This window comes from Hemiscyllium ocellatum, chromosome 12 (assembly GCF_020745735.1).
Source record: "Hemiscyllium ocellatum isolate sHemOce1 chromosome 12, sHemOce1.pat.X.cur, whole genome shotgun sequence".
Taxonomy (NCBI): Eukaryota; Metazoa; Chordata; class Chondrichthyes; order Orectolobiformes; family Hemiscylliidae; genus Hemiscyllium; species Hemiscyllium ocellatum.
The window spans coordinates 38,162,886-38,178,816 of NC_083412.1; the positions used below are offsets into that span (position 1 = coordinate 38,162,886).

Below are 15,931 nucleotides of genomic sequence, written 5' to 3' on the forward strand. Positions count from 1 at the left end.
AAGCTCCTATAGTTATGCTAATCTCTTTAAAGTGAGTTTTTTTTTCTGCCCTTGAGGATTACTTGCCACCACTCAGCAGCCTACACAGACTCAGAGAGATGTACAGCACGGAAACAAACCCTTCGGTCCAACTTGTCCATGCTGATCAGATATCCTAAATTAATCTAGTCCCATTTCCCAGCACTTAGCCCATATCTTTCTAAACCCTTCCTATTCATATCCCCATCCAGATGCCTTTTAAATGTTGTAATTGTACCGGCCTCCACCACCTCCTCTGCACCAATGTTTGTGTATAAGTCGGTGAGCACTGGCTAAGAATTTGCAGAGCTGTAGCTCGGTCCCGGTGTGGTTCCCTTTCTCTAGGAAAAGCTTCTTTTTAACTTCCTAAGCATTCTTGGCAGGGTGAGAAGCTAAATGCTGTTTATTTTTTAATCATAGATTTTCTTCTTAACATAACACCATGTTAAACGTTTTCCACACAATATGTTGAAACTGCCTTTTCTTTGACCTGCACCAAATAGGCATACGCCAAAAAGGCTGCATTGAAAAGTGCACTGGACAAGACAATGAGTCTCAGGAAAGACCTGTCCGAGATGCAAGAATGGATAGCACAAGCTGAAGAGGAATATTTGGAGAGAGATTTTGAATACAAAACTCCTGAGGAGCTCAAAAAGGCCGTGGAAGAACTCACGGTAAATTTCACTGAACAATTTTATTTTGTTACTTCCATTTAGTTTGTTGCATTTTAACCAGTTACATGTTATTGCGTTCATGCCCATTTACTGTCACCAGTATTTCCCAGTTTCTGATGCTCTCTATGCAAAAACCTGCGCAAGCTTTGATCTCTCATAAGTTTGAAGTCGTCCTTGAGTGCTGTCAGACTCAGCTATATTCTATGGGTGAATGATCAGATGGCTTCTGATAAGTATAAGGAGCATAAATAAAACAATTAATAAATTATTGAATTAATCTTTCTTACAATAGAATGATCAGGCAAGTGAATCTGTTAGCAGTAGAAATTCTGTTGGATTTAGAACAGTTTGCTTTTACGCAATGTAAGATCTTGGAGTAGGCCTTGAACCTAAAACCAGGAAATTCAAAGTTAAGCTCATTACTAATCATCATCATTGGTGATCCCTCGCAGATAAGGATTACTCTCTTCCACTCTCAGTGAGTCCGCAGGTGGATGTAGACTGATGTGTCTACTGCAGGCTCTACTACACTTTGGGTGGGAAGATGTTGATGTTGGTCCTTGCACATGTCCATTCCCCACAATGTTGGCCTGCAAGGCAGTTTCTTCATCTCCAACAGACCCATCCAGTCCCCCTCCACCAATACCCTCGTCTGACTCACCAAATTAGTCCTCAGCCACAATAACTTTTCCTTCAACTCTTCCCTTTTCCTCCAAATCTAGGGCATGGCTATGGGCACTCGAATGGGCCTCAGTTACGCATGCTTCTTTGTCGGTGATGTCAAACAGTCCCTCCTCAAAACATACACAGGCACCATGCCCAAACTCTTCCGCTGTTTCAGCGTCCTGCACTCAGGCTAAACTGGAGCAGGTCATTGACTTTGCCAACAACTTCCAAGCCGTCTTTAAATTCACTTGATCTATCTCAGACATCTCCCTCCCTTTCCTGGAACTCTCCATTTCAATCTCCTGCAACAGTTTACAAATTGACCTTTACTACAAAACCCACAGAATCTCATAACTACCTGGACTACTCCCACAGTATCCTGCAAGAACTCCATCCCGTTTTCCCAATTCCTCCGTCTCAGCTGCATCTGCATCGATGGGGAGATGTTCCACCTGCAAGCATCCCAGATGTCCACCTATTTCAAATAACGTGCTTCACCACCCCCCCCCCCCCACTGTCATCCAGACAGTCTTGCATTGCACCTCCTCCATTCCCACCTCCACTGCTCTAAATCCCGCCCCATGCAAACATAATAAAGATAGAATCACCCTTGTCCTTACATACCAACACACTAGTCTATGCACCAAATGTATCATCCTCGAACATTTCCGCCACCTCCAACTAGACCCCACCACCGTGAACGTTTGCCCCTCCCCATCCTTCTCTGTCTTCCACAAGGACTGTTCCCACTGACAGTCCTTGGTTCGTGCCACCCTCCTCACCAACCCCTCTGAACCCCCAGGTACCTTCCCCTGCAACCGGAAATGATGGATAACCTGTCAGCACACCACTCCCCTCACCTCCATCCAGGGCTCCAAAAAGTCCTTCCTGGTGAGACTGAGGTTCACCTGCCTATCTTCCAACCTTGGAAAAAGTGAGGACTGCAGATGCTGGAGATTAGAGTCGAGAATGTGGTGCTGGAAAAGCACAGCAGGTCAGGCAGCAACCAAGGAGCAGGAGAATCGACGATTCGGGCAAAAGCCCTTCATTAGCCCTCCATTCCTGCATTCTCCTGCTCTTGGGATGCTGCCTGACCTGCTGTGCTTTTCCAGCACCACACTCTCGACTCTCCTCCAACCTTGTTTACTGTATCTGGTACTCCTGATGTGGTCTTCTCCACATCGGGGAGACTGAATGTAAACTTAGGGAACGGTTCACCGATCATCTCAGCCAGGTTGGTAAGGACCAGCCTGATCTCCCATTCACCGCCCATTTCAATTCCCCTTCCCACTCCATTTCTGACATGATGATCCTTGTCCTTCTCCATTGTCACAATGATCCAAACCGCAAATTGGACGAACAACACCTCATCTTCAGCCTGAGCAGTCTACAGCCCAGAGGATTGAACGACTGAGTTCTCCAATTTCAAATAATCTCCTGTCCTATCCACTGGCTCCCTTTTCCAGCCCTTCCTTCCCCCTTCCATCCCTCCAACCAACCTCTCCTTTCAGCTACCAGCCTCCAATCGACCTACCACATATATTCACTTCACCACTCTGTCTCTGTCTTCATCCGTAACCCATCCCTCCCATCCCCTTTATCTGCAACTCCCCCCTCCCCTCACCTCCATTCCTGAAAAGGGGTTATACCCAAAACATTGGACTTCTCCACTTCCTGATGATGCTCTTCAAGCCTCCAGATTGTCTACTTTGGCTTCCAGCATCTGCCAGTCTTTTGTGTCTGTCTAAGGTGTTGGTGTGAGAGCAAGCTCTTTTTGCTGTTCTCATCAGGCTTCTGCCTCTCCCAATGGCAAGTCTCGAGGTGCTCAACACCTTCCGGGATGCTTTTTCTCCAGTTTGGCCGGTCCTGGGTCCATGATTCCCAGGTGTCTGTGAGAATGTTCTACTTTATCAGTAAGGCCTTAAAGGTGTCACTGACGCGCTTCCTCTGTCCACCTGGGGCTCAAAGTTAAACTCACTACTACTGCCAAGGCAACACACAGTATATTGGAAAGGTACCCGAGTGAAGTCTCAAGATCTAATTTTGCTTGCATCTGCTACTCTGGTCTTCAGGAGCAACTTTTAGGAATGCAAGTTGTACTTGTGCAAGAAGTACTTCCAACACTTCTTTTTTTTCCCTTCTGCAATGTAAATGGGCCCCATTATAAACAAAACAAGACATAATATTAAAAATCAAGTCGTCATTCATTCTCTTAGCTCCTCCACCACTATTATCACCTATGATGTGGTTGGTTTGTCGAGCACATTTAATTATTTTATTTTGTTTGAGCAAAGTATATAATGACTTGAGAGACTGTTGTGCCTCAAGAGTTCCAATTTTGTTGCTAAAATTGGAATCTCATTACCTTTTAATGAGGACTCCTTGAATGAAGCATGAAAATGCACTTTATTTGAATCTCTGAGCTTGTATTTTTCTGATAATATATTTAATAGTGGTTTTTGTCCTAAGAAACCACCCAACCCCCATTCCTGACTGTTACAACATTGGGCATAGCTGTTTTAAACTGTGGCAAATTGCAAATGCAGTGCTGCTTAAGACTTGAAAGAGGCCACAGAGTTTTGAGGATCCATAGTGCAGTTAACTCAATTCAGTGTTAAAAATAACAATTGAATGCTTTCTCATATCCAGTTAATGTATGTATTGGGGAGGGGGGAAGAAACACAATTAAGGACTGCTGCTTGTCATTGCTAAGAGAAAGTTGCTGAATACTGGGATACAATGATATTATCCAGGCAACCCATCTGTGCATTTCAGTGGGAATTCCTTGTAAGTTGACTTCTTAATTCTGAACAAACAATAATATTGTTTAAAAAATAACTTATCAGTGTTCAAAAAACAAATAGCACTTTGATTGTCAAACAGCAACAATTGACATTGCTAAGTAACAGCACGATGAACAACTAAAACTTCAATATGTTTCCATGGCACTATGATTCTATTATTCATCTATAAAAGTGGCTCCGAATTCTTTGTAAAAACAACTTTTATGCTTGAAGATAGTTATGAATAAAATTTTAGGTAGCCAATGACTTATTCTAGAGCTAAGTAACTAAGTCTATTTAGTAAAAATAGTTGGGAAATGTATAATGTGATTTAAATTGATTCTTTGAAAAGAGGAACAATGTGATACTAAGGTGGTTACCATGACTTCAGTCTAATATTACCTCTGAATCTTGAGCTGTTTGACAAAGTGCCTTGAATCTGACTGGCCTACCAATGGTAGAAACAGAATTTCAAGATGTTTTGTACTGTTTTTAGGGAAAGCATAGAGAAAAAAGTGAGACATTGTTGAGACAGCAATTTTCTTTAAGCCGGTCAGAATTGTCTGGTTATCTACAGATGAACACACCAGCCTTGTCACTTAATAAGGTTATTTTGTATCAAAGGGATTTGGGGAGGGTTTGGAATAACTTGAGATATTAGAGCTGGCTTAAATTTTTCATATGCCCAATTTTAGTTAAGGCATTAACTCAGTTAAAATTAATGAGTTCATGCTTGAGTTAAGCTAATGCCTGTCGCAAAGATTAGCTTGATGTTTCATGGTCACTGTAATAAGTCATAGTCTCGAACCTCGGGTCCTTTCTAGTGTTGGTTTTGGGAGGTTCTGAACTTCAGTCTGTGATGCAAGTCGACTGACAAAAAGTTCACAGCTGAAAATGTGTTGCTGGTTAAAGCACAGCAGGTTAGGCAGCATCTCAGGAATAGGGAATTCGACGTTTCGAACATAAGCCCTTCATCAGGAATGATGAAGGGCTTATGCTCGAAACGTCGAATTCCCTATTCCTGAGATGCTGCCTAACCTGCTGTGCTTTAACCAGCAACACATTTTCAGCTGTGATCTCCAGCATCTGCAGACCTCATTTTTGACAAAAAGTTCAGTCATGATACTGCTTTTATGAAATAAAGTCAGAACAAATTATTCAAATTTCAGACAAAATCTATTTACGCATTCAAGCAGAGCTTTACAGTCTGCTGCAGGTTATTTATTTCCCAAATGAAGACCAGACGGAAGTGTTGAATGAATTCTCTGGGCAGCTTTTGGTCTTGGTGCTCATCTCTATTTCTTTCCCTTCTTCTCTTCTGCCTTGTTCTTGTTTTCTTGTCAGTGGGCCATCTCATTGGAAATCCCTCATTTCTCCTAGCTCTTATAATAGGTCCCTCCCTTTTCCCCAATCACATGCACCCCCATGTTTTATTAATTCACTCATGAGATGAAGGCTTCACTGGTTGGCCAGCATTTACTGCCCATCCTTAGTTGCTCTTGAGGTAGTGGTAAGCTGCTTTCTTGGAACTAGACCCACAATGCCAGTAGGCAGGGAATTCCAGGGTTTTCACATAATGGCAGTGATGGAATGGTGATGTTGATCCAAGTCAGAATTGTCAGTGGTTTTGAAGGGAACTGGTAGGTGGTGGCATTGCAGTGTATCTCCTGCCCTTGTCCTTTGAGATGGAGCTGGCTGAGAGTTCGGAAAGTGCTCTTTGAGGAACCTTTCGTGAATTCCTTCAAGACATTATTGCTGATTCAAAATGTCTGTGGTGGATGGGGTGGAAGTTGTAACTGTTTGTCCTGGATGAAATCAAGCTTCTTATTACTGGAGCAGCATTCGTCCAGGCACATAGGGAACATTCCATCCCATTCCTGACTTCTGCCTTGCTGGTGGTGGACAAAGTTTGGAGAGTTAGGTGGTGAGATATGTTCCTCGGAATTCCAGTGTCTAACCAGCTTAGTAGTCACTGTATTTAGATGGCAGATCCAGTCCAGTTTCTGGTCAGTGGTATCCTCCAAGGATGTTGATCGCTGGGGATTCATTGACCGTAATATCATTGAATGTTAATGAGCAACGATTAATATCTCTGTTGGTATTCATTGCTCGGCATTTGTGAATCTTACTTTCAACTTTCTGCCACCAACCTGGATATTGTCCAGGTCTTGCTGCATTTGGACACTGACTGCTTCGATATCTGAGGAGTTGCGAATGGTGCTTAACGTTGTGCAATCACCAGTAACATCCCCACTTCTGATCTTATGGGGAGAAGGTAATTGATGAAGCAGCTGAGGATGGTTGTGCTTTAGACCCAACCAGGCTGTTGTGAGGTTTCCATAATTCCAAAAATCGTCTCATATTTTTCACTTTTACAGTTTTCACATTGAGGTTTTTTTTTCATTTTAATAAAAAGACAAGTTTCTCACAAAGTTAGATATTAGTTTTGAATTATAAAGTTAGATGTTAACAGTTAATAGTCTCAATACTTACTGACCTAGTAATGTTACTGTTTGAGCTATTGTTAAACTCACCTCTGTTGTATCATCAGGTAAGATATTCCAAACCTAACAATCAATCTCACTGCTTGCATTTGCATCAAGAGAAAAACTATATTGGGTTTTTCATTGTGAACTGTCTGATTGTAGAACATGCTTAGTGCATTTAATGTAATCTTTTCAGTGGAAACTGAAGACTGGCTACATAGGCTCCAAACTGGCCATTCCCAGAGTCTAGGTGAAAGTTGGGTGTGGTCTAACATTTTCCCAAATGGATGCTGCATTAGAAAATTTCAACATTTTAAATCTTGTATTCCAATACTTGGAGGCACTTTGTGCAACCAACAAAATGGACAGGAAAATATGTCACAAGTAACTCACCCACTTTTGATATTTCAGGCATTTTAATTCTGAGTCAGAGTTCTTTATATTTAAAACATTTTGGTTAGTTCACCACAGAATGCAGTATTGACAGCTATTCCTTCGGCTAGCCAAGTGAGGCCAGTCATGGTCTGAAATTAATAACTGCAGAAGTCATGATAATTAGTGCAACAGTAACATGAGAAGCTTTCTTGTCCTTGCTTTACCACTTGCATCCTTGCAATAAAATGTGAAAAAAGTGAGATTCTACTGAATCTCTGCCTCTATAAGTCAGGTCATAGATTTCACAGTTGGATGCTGACAACCTGTGTAAATGTATGAAAGATCTTCTTTGGCTTTCCAGCTTAACCAATGATCGGAGGCTTATATTCACTTCCAATTGTACTTTCTTGCAATAGATGAGGTTTGGGAAACACATCGAAGTAGCTGTTATGTTGCTGTTAATGCAAATGCACTTCGTAATGGTGAGCTGTTGCTTGTGTCGTTAATTTGTACTTTTTTTTAAGCGAGCCAAGGAAGAAGTATCACAGAAGGAGGTGAAGGTGAAGCTCCTGAGTGAAGGTGTTAACAGTTTCATAGAGAAGGCTCCACCAGCAGCCCACGAAGCTTTGAAGTCTGAACTGGATATGCTGACGAGCAACTACCAGCGGCTTTGCAGCAGACTGAATAGAAAATGCAAGACTCTTGAGGTCAGTTCTTGAATTGCAAAAGGTTTTCTTAGCTTTCCATTAAGAATGTTAGTTTTGAAGACACGTCAACTGCATCTGAATGGAGGGCTACTCCTTGCAAATGTTAAACAACGTGAAAGATATCACCAGTGCAGCAGGGGAAATTTCCGAGCACTGATTTTGAAGGGGCATTCTTATCTAGTTTTAATAAAGTATACTACAGTTTTGATGTTTATGGAAATATCGATGACAGCAAGAGTCTCATGTTACTTGTACTGAGTAATCAAACAAGGTGTCTCCAAGTTAGACACTCTAGTATGACACTACATTTATATATACATTGTAATTCACCAGGAAAACATCATTCCTTCTGGGTTGTGTATGAATGGTGATGGTCTGGGATAAGGTGGGGTTGTAAGTGGAATGGTATGTATAAAGTTGATGAAACAATCCAGAGAAAGCTGTTCTGATGATTGGCTATTTGCATCTGCTACAATGGGAAGGGCACATTCATGAACTGGTACCTGGATGACTGCAGGTTCTTAGATTTGGATTGGTTCATTCCTGCTGTTGTTTTTCAACAATGCAATGTTACATCCCTGTATTATCAAAATGTTGCCATGGTGAACTTCCTTATCCTTCAGTGTACTGATGAGTAGAGACTCAGCCTTTATTGAAGATGAGGATGAGATGCATTGATTTTATATGTGAAGGGCTGTTTTTGTTAAGATAAATCTTGGTTATTTCAACACTTGCCTACTAAATTTTTCTCCAAAGCATGTACCTGTCCCTTAAAAGGTATTCTACAATTGACGAGGAAATATGTTGCATTCTGCTGTTTGATTATTCTGCATGTTTTTCTTTCGTTTTGTCTTTAATGCTAATTTTTTTTATTTCCTACATTCAATCTCAGGAGGTGTGGTCATGTTGGTGTGAGTTACTGTCCTATCTGGAGGCAGAAAACCTGTGGCTTGATGAACTGCAACTTAAACTCCAGGAAACAGAGAACCTACAGGGTGGTGCAGAAGAGATTTCTGAGGCACTTGATGTAAGTAATTGTGCCCTGCAGACATTCTTGCAAGAATTCTCCATATAACATTAATTGAAAAATCATACTGCAATTAAATAAGTACAACATTTAAACATTACAAATTCATTCACATGTAGCAGTTAAAATCCACAATGCTGTGTGTTAATTTGAATATTACAGAACCTTGTTTTAAACGCGGCAAGTGAGTTTTAAAATTCCAGCCATCTTTGTCAGTGTTTGCAAGAATGTTAAAAGGAACTGTTTGGTTCAATTGTAAGCATTTGGTTATTTTCAAATTGAATGGTCCATTAAATCAGTGAAAACTTCTAAAACAAAACAACATTATTTTGGGGTTTCAATGATATGGGGTCCAACTGTGTTGTGAAATAATTGTTACCAATTGAAAGCTCATTTATTTTAAGTTGCAATAATTTTGTTATATTCCCCCCTCTCAATTTGAAGAATGTTCACTCTAAATATGTAGCTTTATTGTGACTTATTTATGTGTACGTTCACATTTATCTATTACTTCAAATTGAAAAGGAGTTTTATGTGATTGTGTTGATTTCAAGGACAGAGTCAAGATCTTATGAAACCATAGTGCAGCAGCTAAAAACAATTACCTGATGTAGTTTGTTGTTATTTTATCAAAAGATTATCGAGATTTTAAAGTGAAGGGGCCTTAGGCCTCATCCAAAAGATTGATCGAAAATGTGAGTACTGAACTAATACAGGACACACCGATTTGGAAAAAAAACATTATGGCCCAAAGAAAAACAGATTACTTGGTGCTTCATTCAAGTGATGCTTGTTGAATTTTGATCATAAATTGGCTGTGGTTCCTGTCACATGTTACAACCAAATGAGGAGTGGATGAAATTTTCTCCTCTTTGTAATATCCTGGGTGGGATATAACAAATTTAGGATTATTTTAACATGCGCCTCTCATATTTCAATTGTACAAGAGTACTTGTCCAATTAAGAAGCTGATGTTCAGGTTATTATTAATCTGAAGAGCTGAATTTTAGTGTGTAACTTGAAAAATTTAAAAAAAGCATCACAGTAAACAAATAAACAAATACACACAGGGTTTGTTTTAATCACTTAGTCCAGTAGGAGGAAAAAGTGTAGGCAGTTTTTTAATTTAAAAAAAACTTTCTTAAAGTGTCCCTTGAGTTGGCATGGTGTCACACCTCACTGGGGAAGCATGTTGGAGATCAAGGAGAAAGTTTGACTCTGATCTCCAGCATACTGCAGATGCTGGAGATCAGAGTCAAAATGTGTGGCACTGAAAAAGCACAGCCAGTCAGGCAGCATCTGAGGAGCAGGAGAGTCAACTTTTTGGACATAAGCCCTTTATCAAGAATGTGGGGTGGGGAGAGGAGTGTCCACGGGGGCTGCGACATTAATGGAAGGGGGGTGAGGCTGGGCAGAAGGTAGCTAGGGAGGTGATAGGTAGATGAAGTTGTGGAGTGATGGTGATTGGATATGAAGACCCACTTTCGCCAGAATCATCCCAAGAATCACAATTTTTATCAAGTTTCACAAAATTCCCAAATTAATTGTCTTTTTGAGCCCAGATTAAAAGCAGAGATTAGCTTTCTGAATTCAATAAGAATGGCTGTTTATTACAAATAAGTTCCAGCTAAGGGAAACAACTATTAGTTATTGACATACAAATTCATTTGGTAAAACTTTCATTCCTTGGTAAGATGTCCCCTGTGCACATGTGCAAGGAAACAACAAAAAGCATTGGTGTAATGGGTGGAGGGAAAACAAGAAAAGCAGTTCAATGAACCCTATTCACAGGGTTGGCTGAGAGGATCCTTTTAGTTTACCAGGACTTGCGGCTCCTTGACTTCACTTCGCCAGGTCCTTGCTTGCCAAATGCCTTATTGTAAAAAGACATAACTTACAGCAACTGGTGAGGGAAAACAAGCTTGCACAATTCAGACTTTAGACTTTTTTTTAACTGCAAAGCAAAAAGATACCAACTCCCCTTCTGGAGTTTAAAAGACTTCTGACAATCCCGTTCCCATTCACAAGCTGTTCAGCTACTTGCGAGTCAATCATGTAAATGTAGGCAGACAGAAGGCCTTTATCAATGGTGTGTAGGCTGGTGTCCAGTAGTCAATCAGCTGCTTGTTGCTGTCTGAATTGTACATTCTCTACACCCCTAGTACTTGTTCATCTGTAACTAGACTTTCCCCACTGGTTGATAAACAGCAGCATAAACACCCTTTATAATAAATGCAGGCTGCTTGCTTTAAAAAATCATGTCGCAATTCTTTCTACAACCCTTGGTTTTAAAACAGTCTTTTTCCCATTTCAGTTCACAATTAAAAATCCAGAACAATAAAAGCTAGTGTTTACAATTGTTGAACCTGAGATCATGCCTCTTTAACTGATGCCTTATGTAATCAATAGCATTGAAGTTTGCAGAATCCTTGTGTACTCTGTAAATGAATGTTTCTTTGATTTGTTCCATCACCATTGCTGGCTTTCAAGATGTTAAAAAAAGGAATCGTGGAATGAGGGAGAGAATCTTTTAGTCCTTGCTATTACCAATGTTCTTTCATTTCTGTCTGAAAAGTTGATTTTTAATTCACTGGTGGGACATGGGGATCACTGGTTGTCCAGCATTTATTGTCCTGTCTCTAGATGCCTTTGAGAAGGTAGTGATGAGCTGTCTTCTTCAACTGTTTATAGTCTGTATTGTGTAGGTAGACCCACAATGCCCTAAAGGAGGAAATTCAAGTATTTTGCCATAGCAACAACGAAGCAATAATGATATCTTTCCAAGTCAGGATGGTGAGCTTGCAGGTGCTGATGTTCCTAACTATTTGCTGTCTAAGAATCGTTAGTGAATTTCTGTAGCGTATCCTGCAGATAACATACACTGCTGCTACTGCTTATTGGTGGTGAGGGGAGTAGGTGCTTATGAATGTGGTGTCAGTCAAGTGAACTGCTTTGTCCTGGACGCTGTCAAACTTCGAGTGTTGTTGAGCTGCACTCCTTCAGGCAAGTGGGGAGTATTCCACCACACTCCTGAGTTGTGCCTTGCAGATGATGGACAGGCTTTGGGGAGTCAGGGTGTGAGTTACTTGCCGCAATATTTCTCTGACCTGCTGTTGGAGCCCATAATGTTCGTGTGGTAAGTCCAGTTGAGTTTTTGGGCAATGGTAGCCTCCAGGATATTGATAGTGGAGGCTTCAGTGATGTAGGTCACTTTTATATACTCAGGTCTGGTATCATTGTTTTCTCATTCCGGATAATCTGCAGGTGGCTTTCATCTCACTAGTTGAAATTTCCAGAAATGTTTAAATCAAAAATAGGATCTTAGATTTCTCAGTTCCTGACTGAGTTTCACTGCTTTTTGATAAAATGTTAATTTTGACTCTGACTATCATTGTCTATCTCACATTGGATTCATGAGCTTGGTTTAACCTGGTTTAGTGACATTTAGGCCATCTTATTTCAGTTTTCTCTTTTGAAGTCCATGAGGGTCTTGGATGTTAAAGTCATATGATGGAAACTGAAAATTGGTCCATATTTTGCCACTGTCATGACAACACGAGCAGACTTCAGATTTTGAGACATTATAAAGAATGTAAATGACAAATCTTCATCCACATTTATATGCCAAGTCCAACAATCCATCTCCAAGATCACAAACACACTCACTTGATCTTCTGTTTCTTTTGCAAATTGGGCACAATTCTTAGTTCAACATCCTCCCCTCAGCTATTAGATTTATTTTGGCAATTTTTACAAAAAACATTTTTCTTTCAATACTTCTCACTTAGTAAGTTACACTCGAAGTGCTTCAAGCCCAGTCAGGACAGCTGTATTCCAAATGTAATATTTCTACTATCCTCAGCTGCAAATATTTGTATCGCTGCCATTTTACAATGTACCATGTCTCTCCACTAGTATTAGAATTACAGTGTTCGTTCATTCATTCCTTCATTCCTTCACCAGCGGTCCCTCACAAACAAGGATGATTCTCTTCCACTCTTGGCGTGAGTCCACAGGTGGCGGTATAGACCAATGTGGCCGCCACAGGCTCTATTACACTTGGGACCGAAGGCGGCCATGGGAAGGGTTGGGTGGGACATTGGTGGGACAGAGTGCTCATTTTACTGTTTTCTCCTGGCTTCCACTTTTTCTCACACAATAGTTTCAAGTCAGTCTCCAATTTCATCTAAATTCCACTACATACTATCAATCACTAACTCTGAAAGTAAATTTTGAAATGTACTCTGTTTCCAATTCTTAGTTTAGCCTTTGACAACGGTTTCTAAACTAGTCTTCCATTTGAAGCATTAAACCTTTGTTCAAAATAAATGATACATTTTCAGTTCATTTTAAATACATTAATTATTAGCCATTGTGCAAGGTTTAGACACTAATTGCTGGTCACCTTAATTAACTTTGCAAAGAGTTGGAACTTGGAGCAGTGTGTGGACCATGGAGATGTCCTGGGAAGTGTTGCATTCAGGGAAGGTGTTATTTTAAAGATTTGAAACTGCCCGTTATCATTTGAACCTGTTACAATTTTAGACTTCCAAGTAAGATGGTAATACAACTCCATCTCTTTCAGTGCGGTACCAGAGTGTGGGGTGATGGATGGGTATGAGCGATGGGGAGAGTTGGAGAAAAGGCTGAGGGTGGCGTGGGTACTGATGCTTGTGGGAAAAGAACTTAACTATGCCTTACTATGGTGGCACAGTGGTTAGCACTGATGCCTTTCAGCGCCAGAGACCCAGGTTCATTCCCGACTCAGGAGACTGACTGTGTGGAGTTTGCACATTCTCCCCGTGTCTGCGTGGGTTTCCTCTGGGTGCTTCGGTTTCCTCCCACAGTCCAAAGATGTGCAGGTTAGGTGAATTGGCCATGCTAAATTGCCTGTAGTGTTAGGTGAAGGGGTAGATGTAGGGGAATGGGTCTGGGTGGGTCGCACTTCGACGGGTCGTGTGGACTTGTTGGGCTGAAGGGCCTGTTTCCACACTGTAAGTAATCTAATCTAATCTAATCTACTCGATCATTTGTGCACAATGTTCTGATGAAGCATGTGCCCTCGTGACAGTTAGCAGGAGTTTCTGTCTGCATTGCTCTTCAAATGTTCCCAGCCGCTAATTGCCATTTTCATGTCAGAAACAATGCTTTGACAGATTTGTTAGGTAGCACAGTAATGCTGATATCTGTGGTAATATTCTAAATTTTAAAATAGTTGTACAAGTAACAGTGTACTCAATACCTGTTTTCAATGGAAAAAAAAAGAAGTGCTGCCATATTAATTACTTGTGGCCCAAGGTGGTGAGCAATTAAACCTTCCATGATGACCAAATGATTTATGTATCTAAAATGAACTGAAAATCTATCATTAATTGCCAACAAAGGATAGCAATGCTGCAAATAGAACACTGACTCAGAGGCAGTTGCCAGGGATCAGAGTAGGTATTTTTCATACACTAAGAGGTGGAACTGACATATTCACAGAAATCATTCTTGCGTGTTTAACGTCTTGAGGCACAAGCATTGAAGGGTAACCTGTAATCTGGGGCTGTCTGCTTTTTTTTAAGTGGTGAGAATACATGTTTCAGTCTGTATTTTCTTGTGGATAGGTCAGTCTATATACACACGTGCATATCATTCTAATTTCCTTTAGATTTGTGCTGTAAGATCTGGCATCACTAGAGCATGCATGATGTGACACAGTACCAATTCACTAAGCCCGTTGTCCATTTGAAATACTTTACCGATAAAAATATTTACAGTCTTAGCTCCAATCTTATTAAGCATTCAGATGTTGATAAAATGTTATGATGCCATCATTGATGTTTCATAGCCTTGGATCACATTTTAATTCAAGTATTTATGTAAAGACACAACCTACCTGTTTAAAGCTGTACTTCAAACCCATTTGCTTTTTATATTGTGGATCTGTTTCAGTCCCTGGAAAATGTAATGCGTCACCCAGAAGATAATCAAAATCAAATCCGTGAGTTGGCACAGACACTGACTGACGGTGAGATCCTGGATGAACTGATCAATGAGAAGCTGGAAACATTCAATACTCGCTGGGAGGAACTCTTACAACAGGTAAGATGGCTGCATTGCTATTTGTTCAAACACTTGATAATCCTTTACTGGTAATACTAATATCCATGTATTGGACAGGAATACATTATACTGACCATATGTCAATCAAACTAAACCTTACTTAGAGATCTGTCTTATTTTTCCCAAAATCTTTTCTGATATGCTAAGTTTGTGCACTACCTTGGGTGTTTGTACAGTATGGATCACAAACTATTTACAACTAAAGAATGTTGAATATTGGGCCCGATAAGGGCCAAGAACTGAAGCAGGCAAGAGACTAGAATGCCAATGTGTGATAGTGTGCTAACCACTTTTAGAACACGAGCAGGTTTCATCAAGGGGCAAGTGGGGATCCCTGACATCCTGCAAGATTCATTAACCTTGGTAATTCAGAGCTCATTCAAACCTTGCCGAGAGTCCTACTCTGAAATTTGACAGGGACTTGGAGATCACTTTGAACAGACCACGTGAATAGATGCAAGGACCCTTGAAGGAGCCAGTTAAGGTCACTTATAGTATCGTTTGGGCTTCAGGAAAGAGTTCAGAGTGCAGAGTGAAACTTGACCATCAGGCCATGTGTGCAATTAGCCCAGTGAAGGTTGCGGGCAGAGCAAGCAGTAAGCTGGTGTGGAAGGTTTCTCACTTCGAGGCTGTAGAACATAATGGAGAACTCATATGAGCACAAAAGCGGCAGCAGCTGCCAATGGGAACATAACACTCTGACTGTGGGTCAAATGGTTATGAAAAGCAAACCCCTTCACAGGAAGAACAAAACTCTGAACATCAGGAGTGCAGAGGAGAGGAAAATTCTTCCTAGCATTGGATCTACTGGTGAAGAAGGAGCTAACCTTCTCCCAGGTGAGTGTGACTTGCCAGGCAGACAATTACAGGCATCTATGTTTTTTTCTCCGAAGCTCTGAGTTCAGCTGAACTGGAGCTCCCTCCCTCGTGATTCATTTATCCTCCCCCTGTTCACAGTACCAAAATGTTTAATTCCCACCCCCAATGTTTCTGCTTTCATTCTGCGAAACAAGGAAAATGTCTTGAGGTTCCACCATCACAGTAATAACAGGAGACTCAGGTGGCTGTCTTCTCCTGGCAGTAGTTA

The 15,931-nt window shown here is 40.9% G+C and overlaps 1 protein-coding gene across 7 annotated transcripts in view; it reads left to right on the plus strand.

Annotated features, from left to right (window-relative positions):
• Positions 1–15,931, plus strand: part of dmd (dystrophin) — a 1,983,095-nt gene that overhangs the window by 931,574 nt on the left and 1,035,590 nt on the right. For all 7 annotated transcript variants that reach the window (XM_060833515.1, XM_060833512.1, XM_060833514.1 and 4 more), the window contains 4 exons: positions 522–692; positions 7,527–7,709; positions 8,602–8,736; positions 14,674–14,823. In XM_060833515.1, the coding sequence (XP_060689498.1) occupies positions 522–692; positions 7,527–7,709; positions 8,602–8,736; positions 14,674–14,823 (639 nt within the window). The remainder of the gene's footprint in view (positions 1–521; positions 693–7,526; positions 7,710–8,601; positions 8,737–14,673; positions 14,824–15,931) is intronic.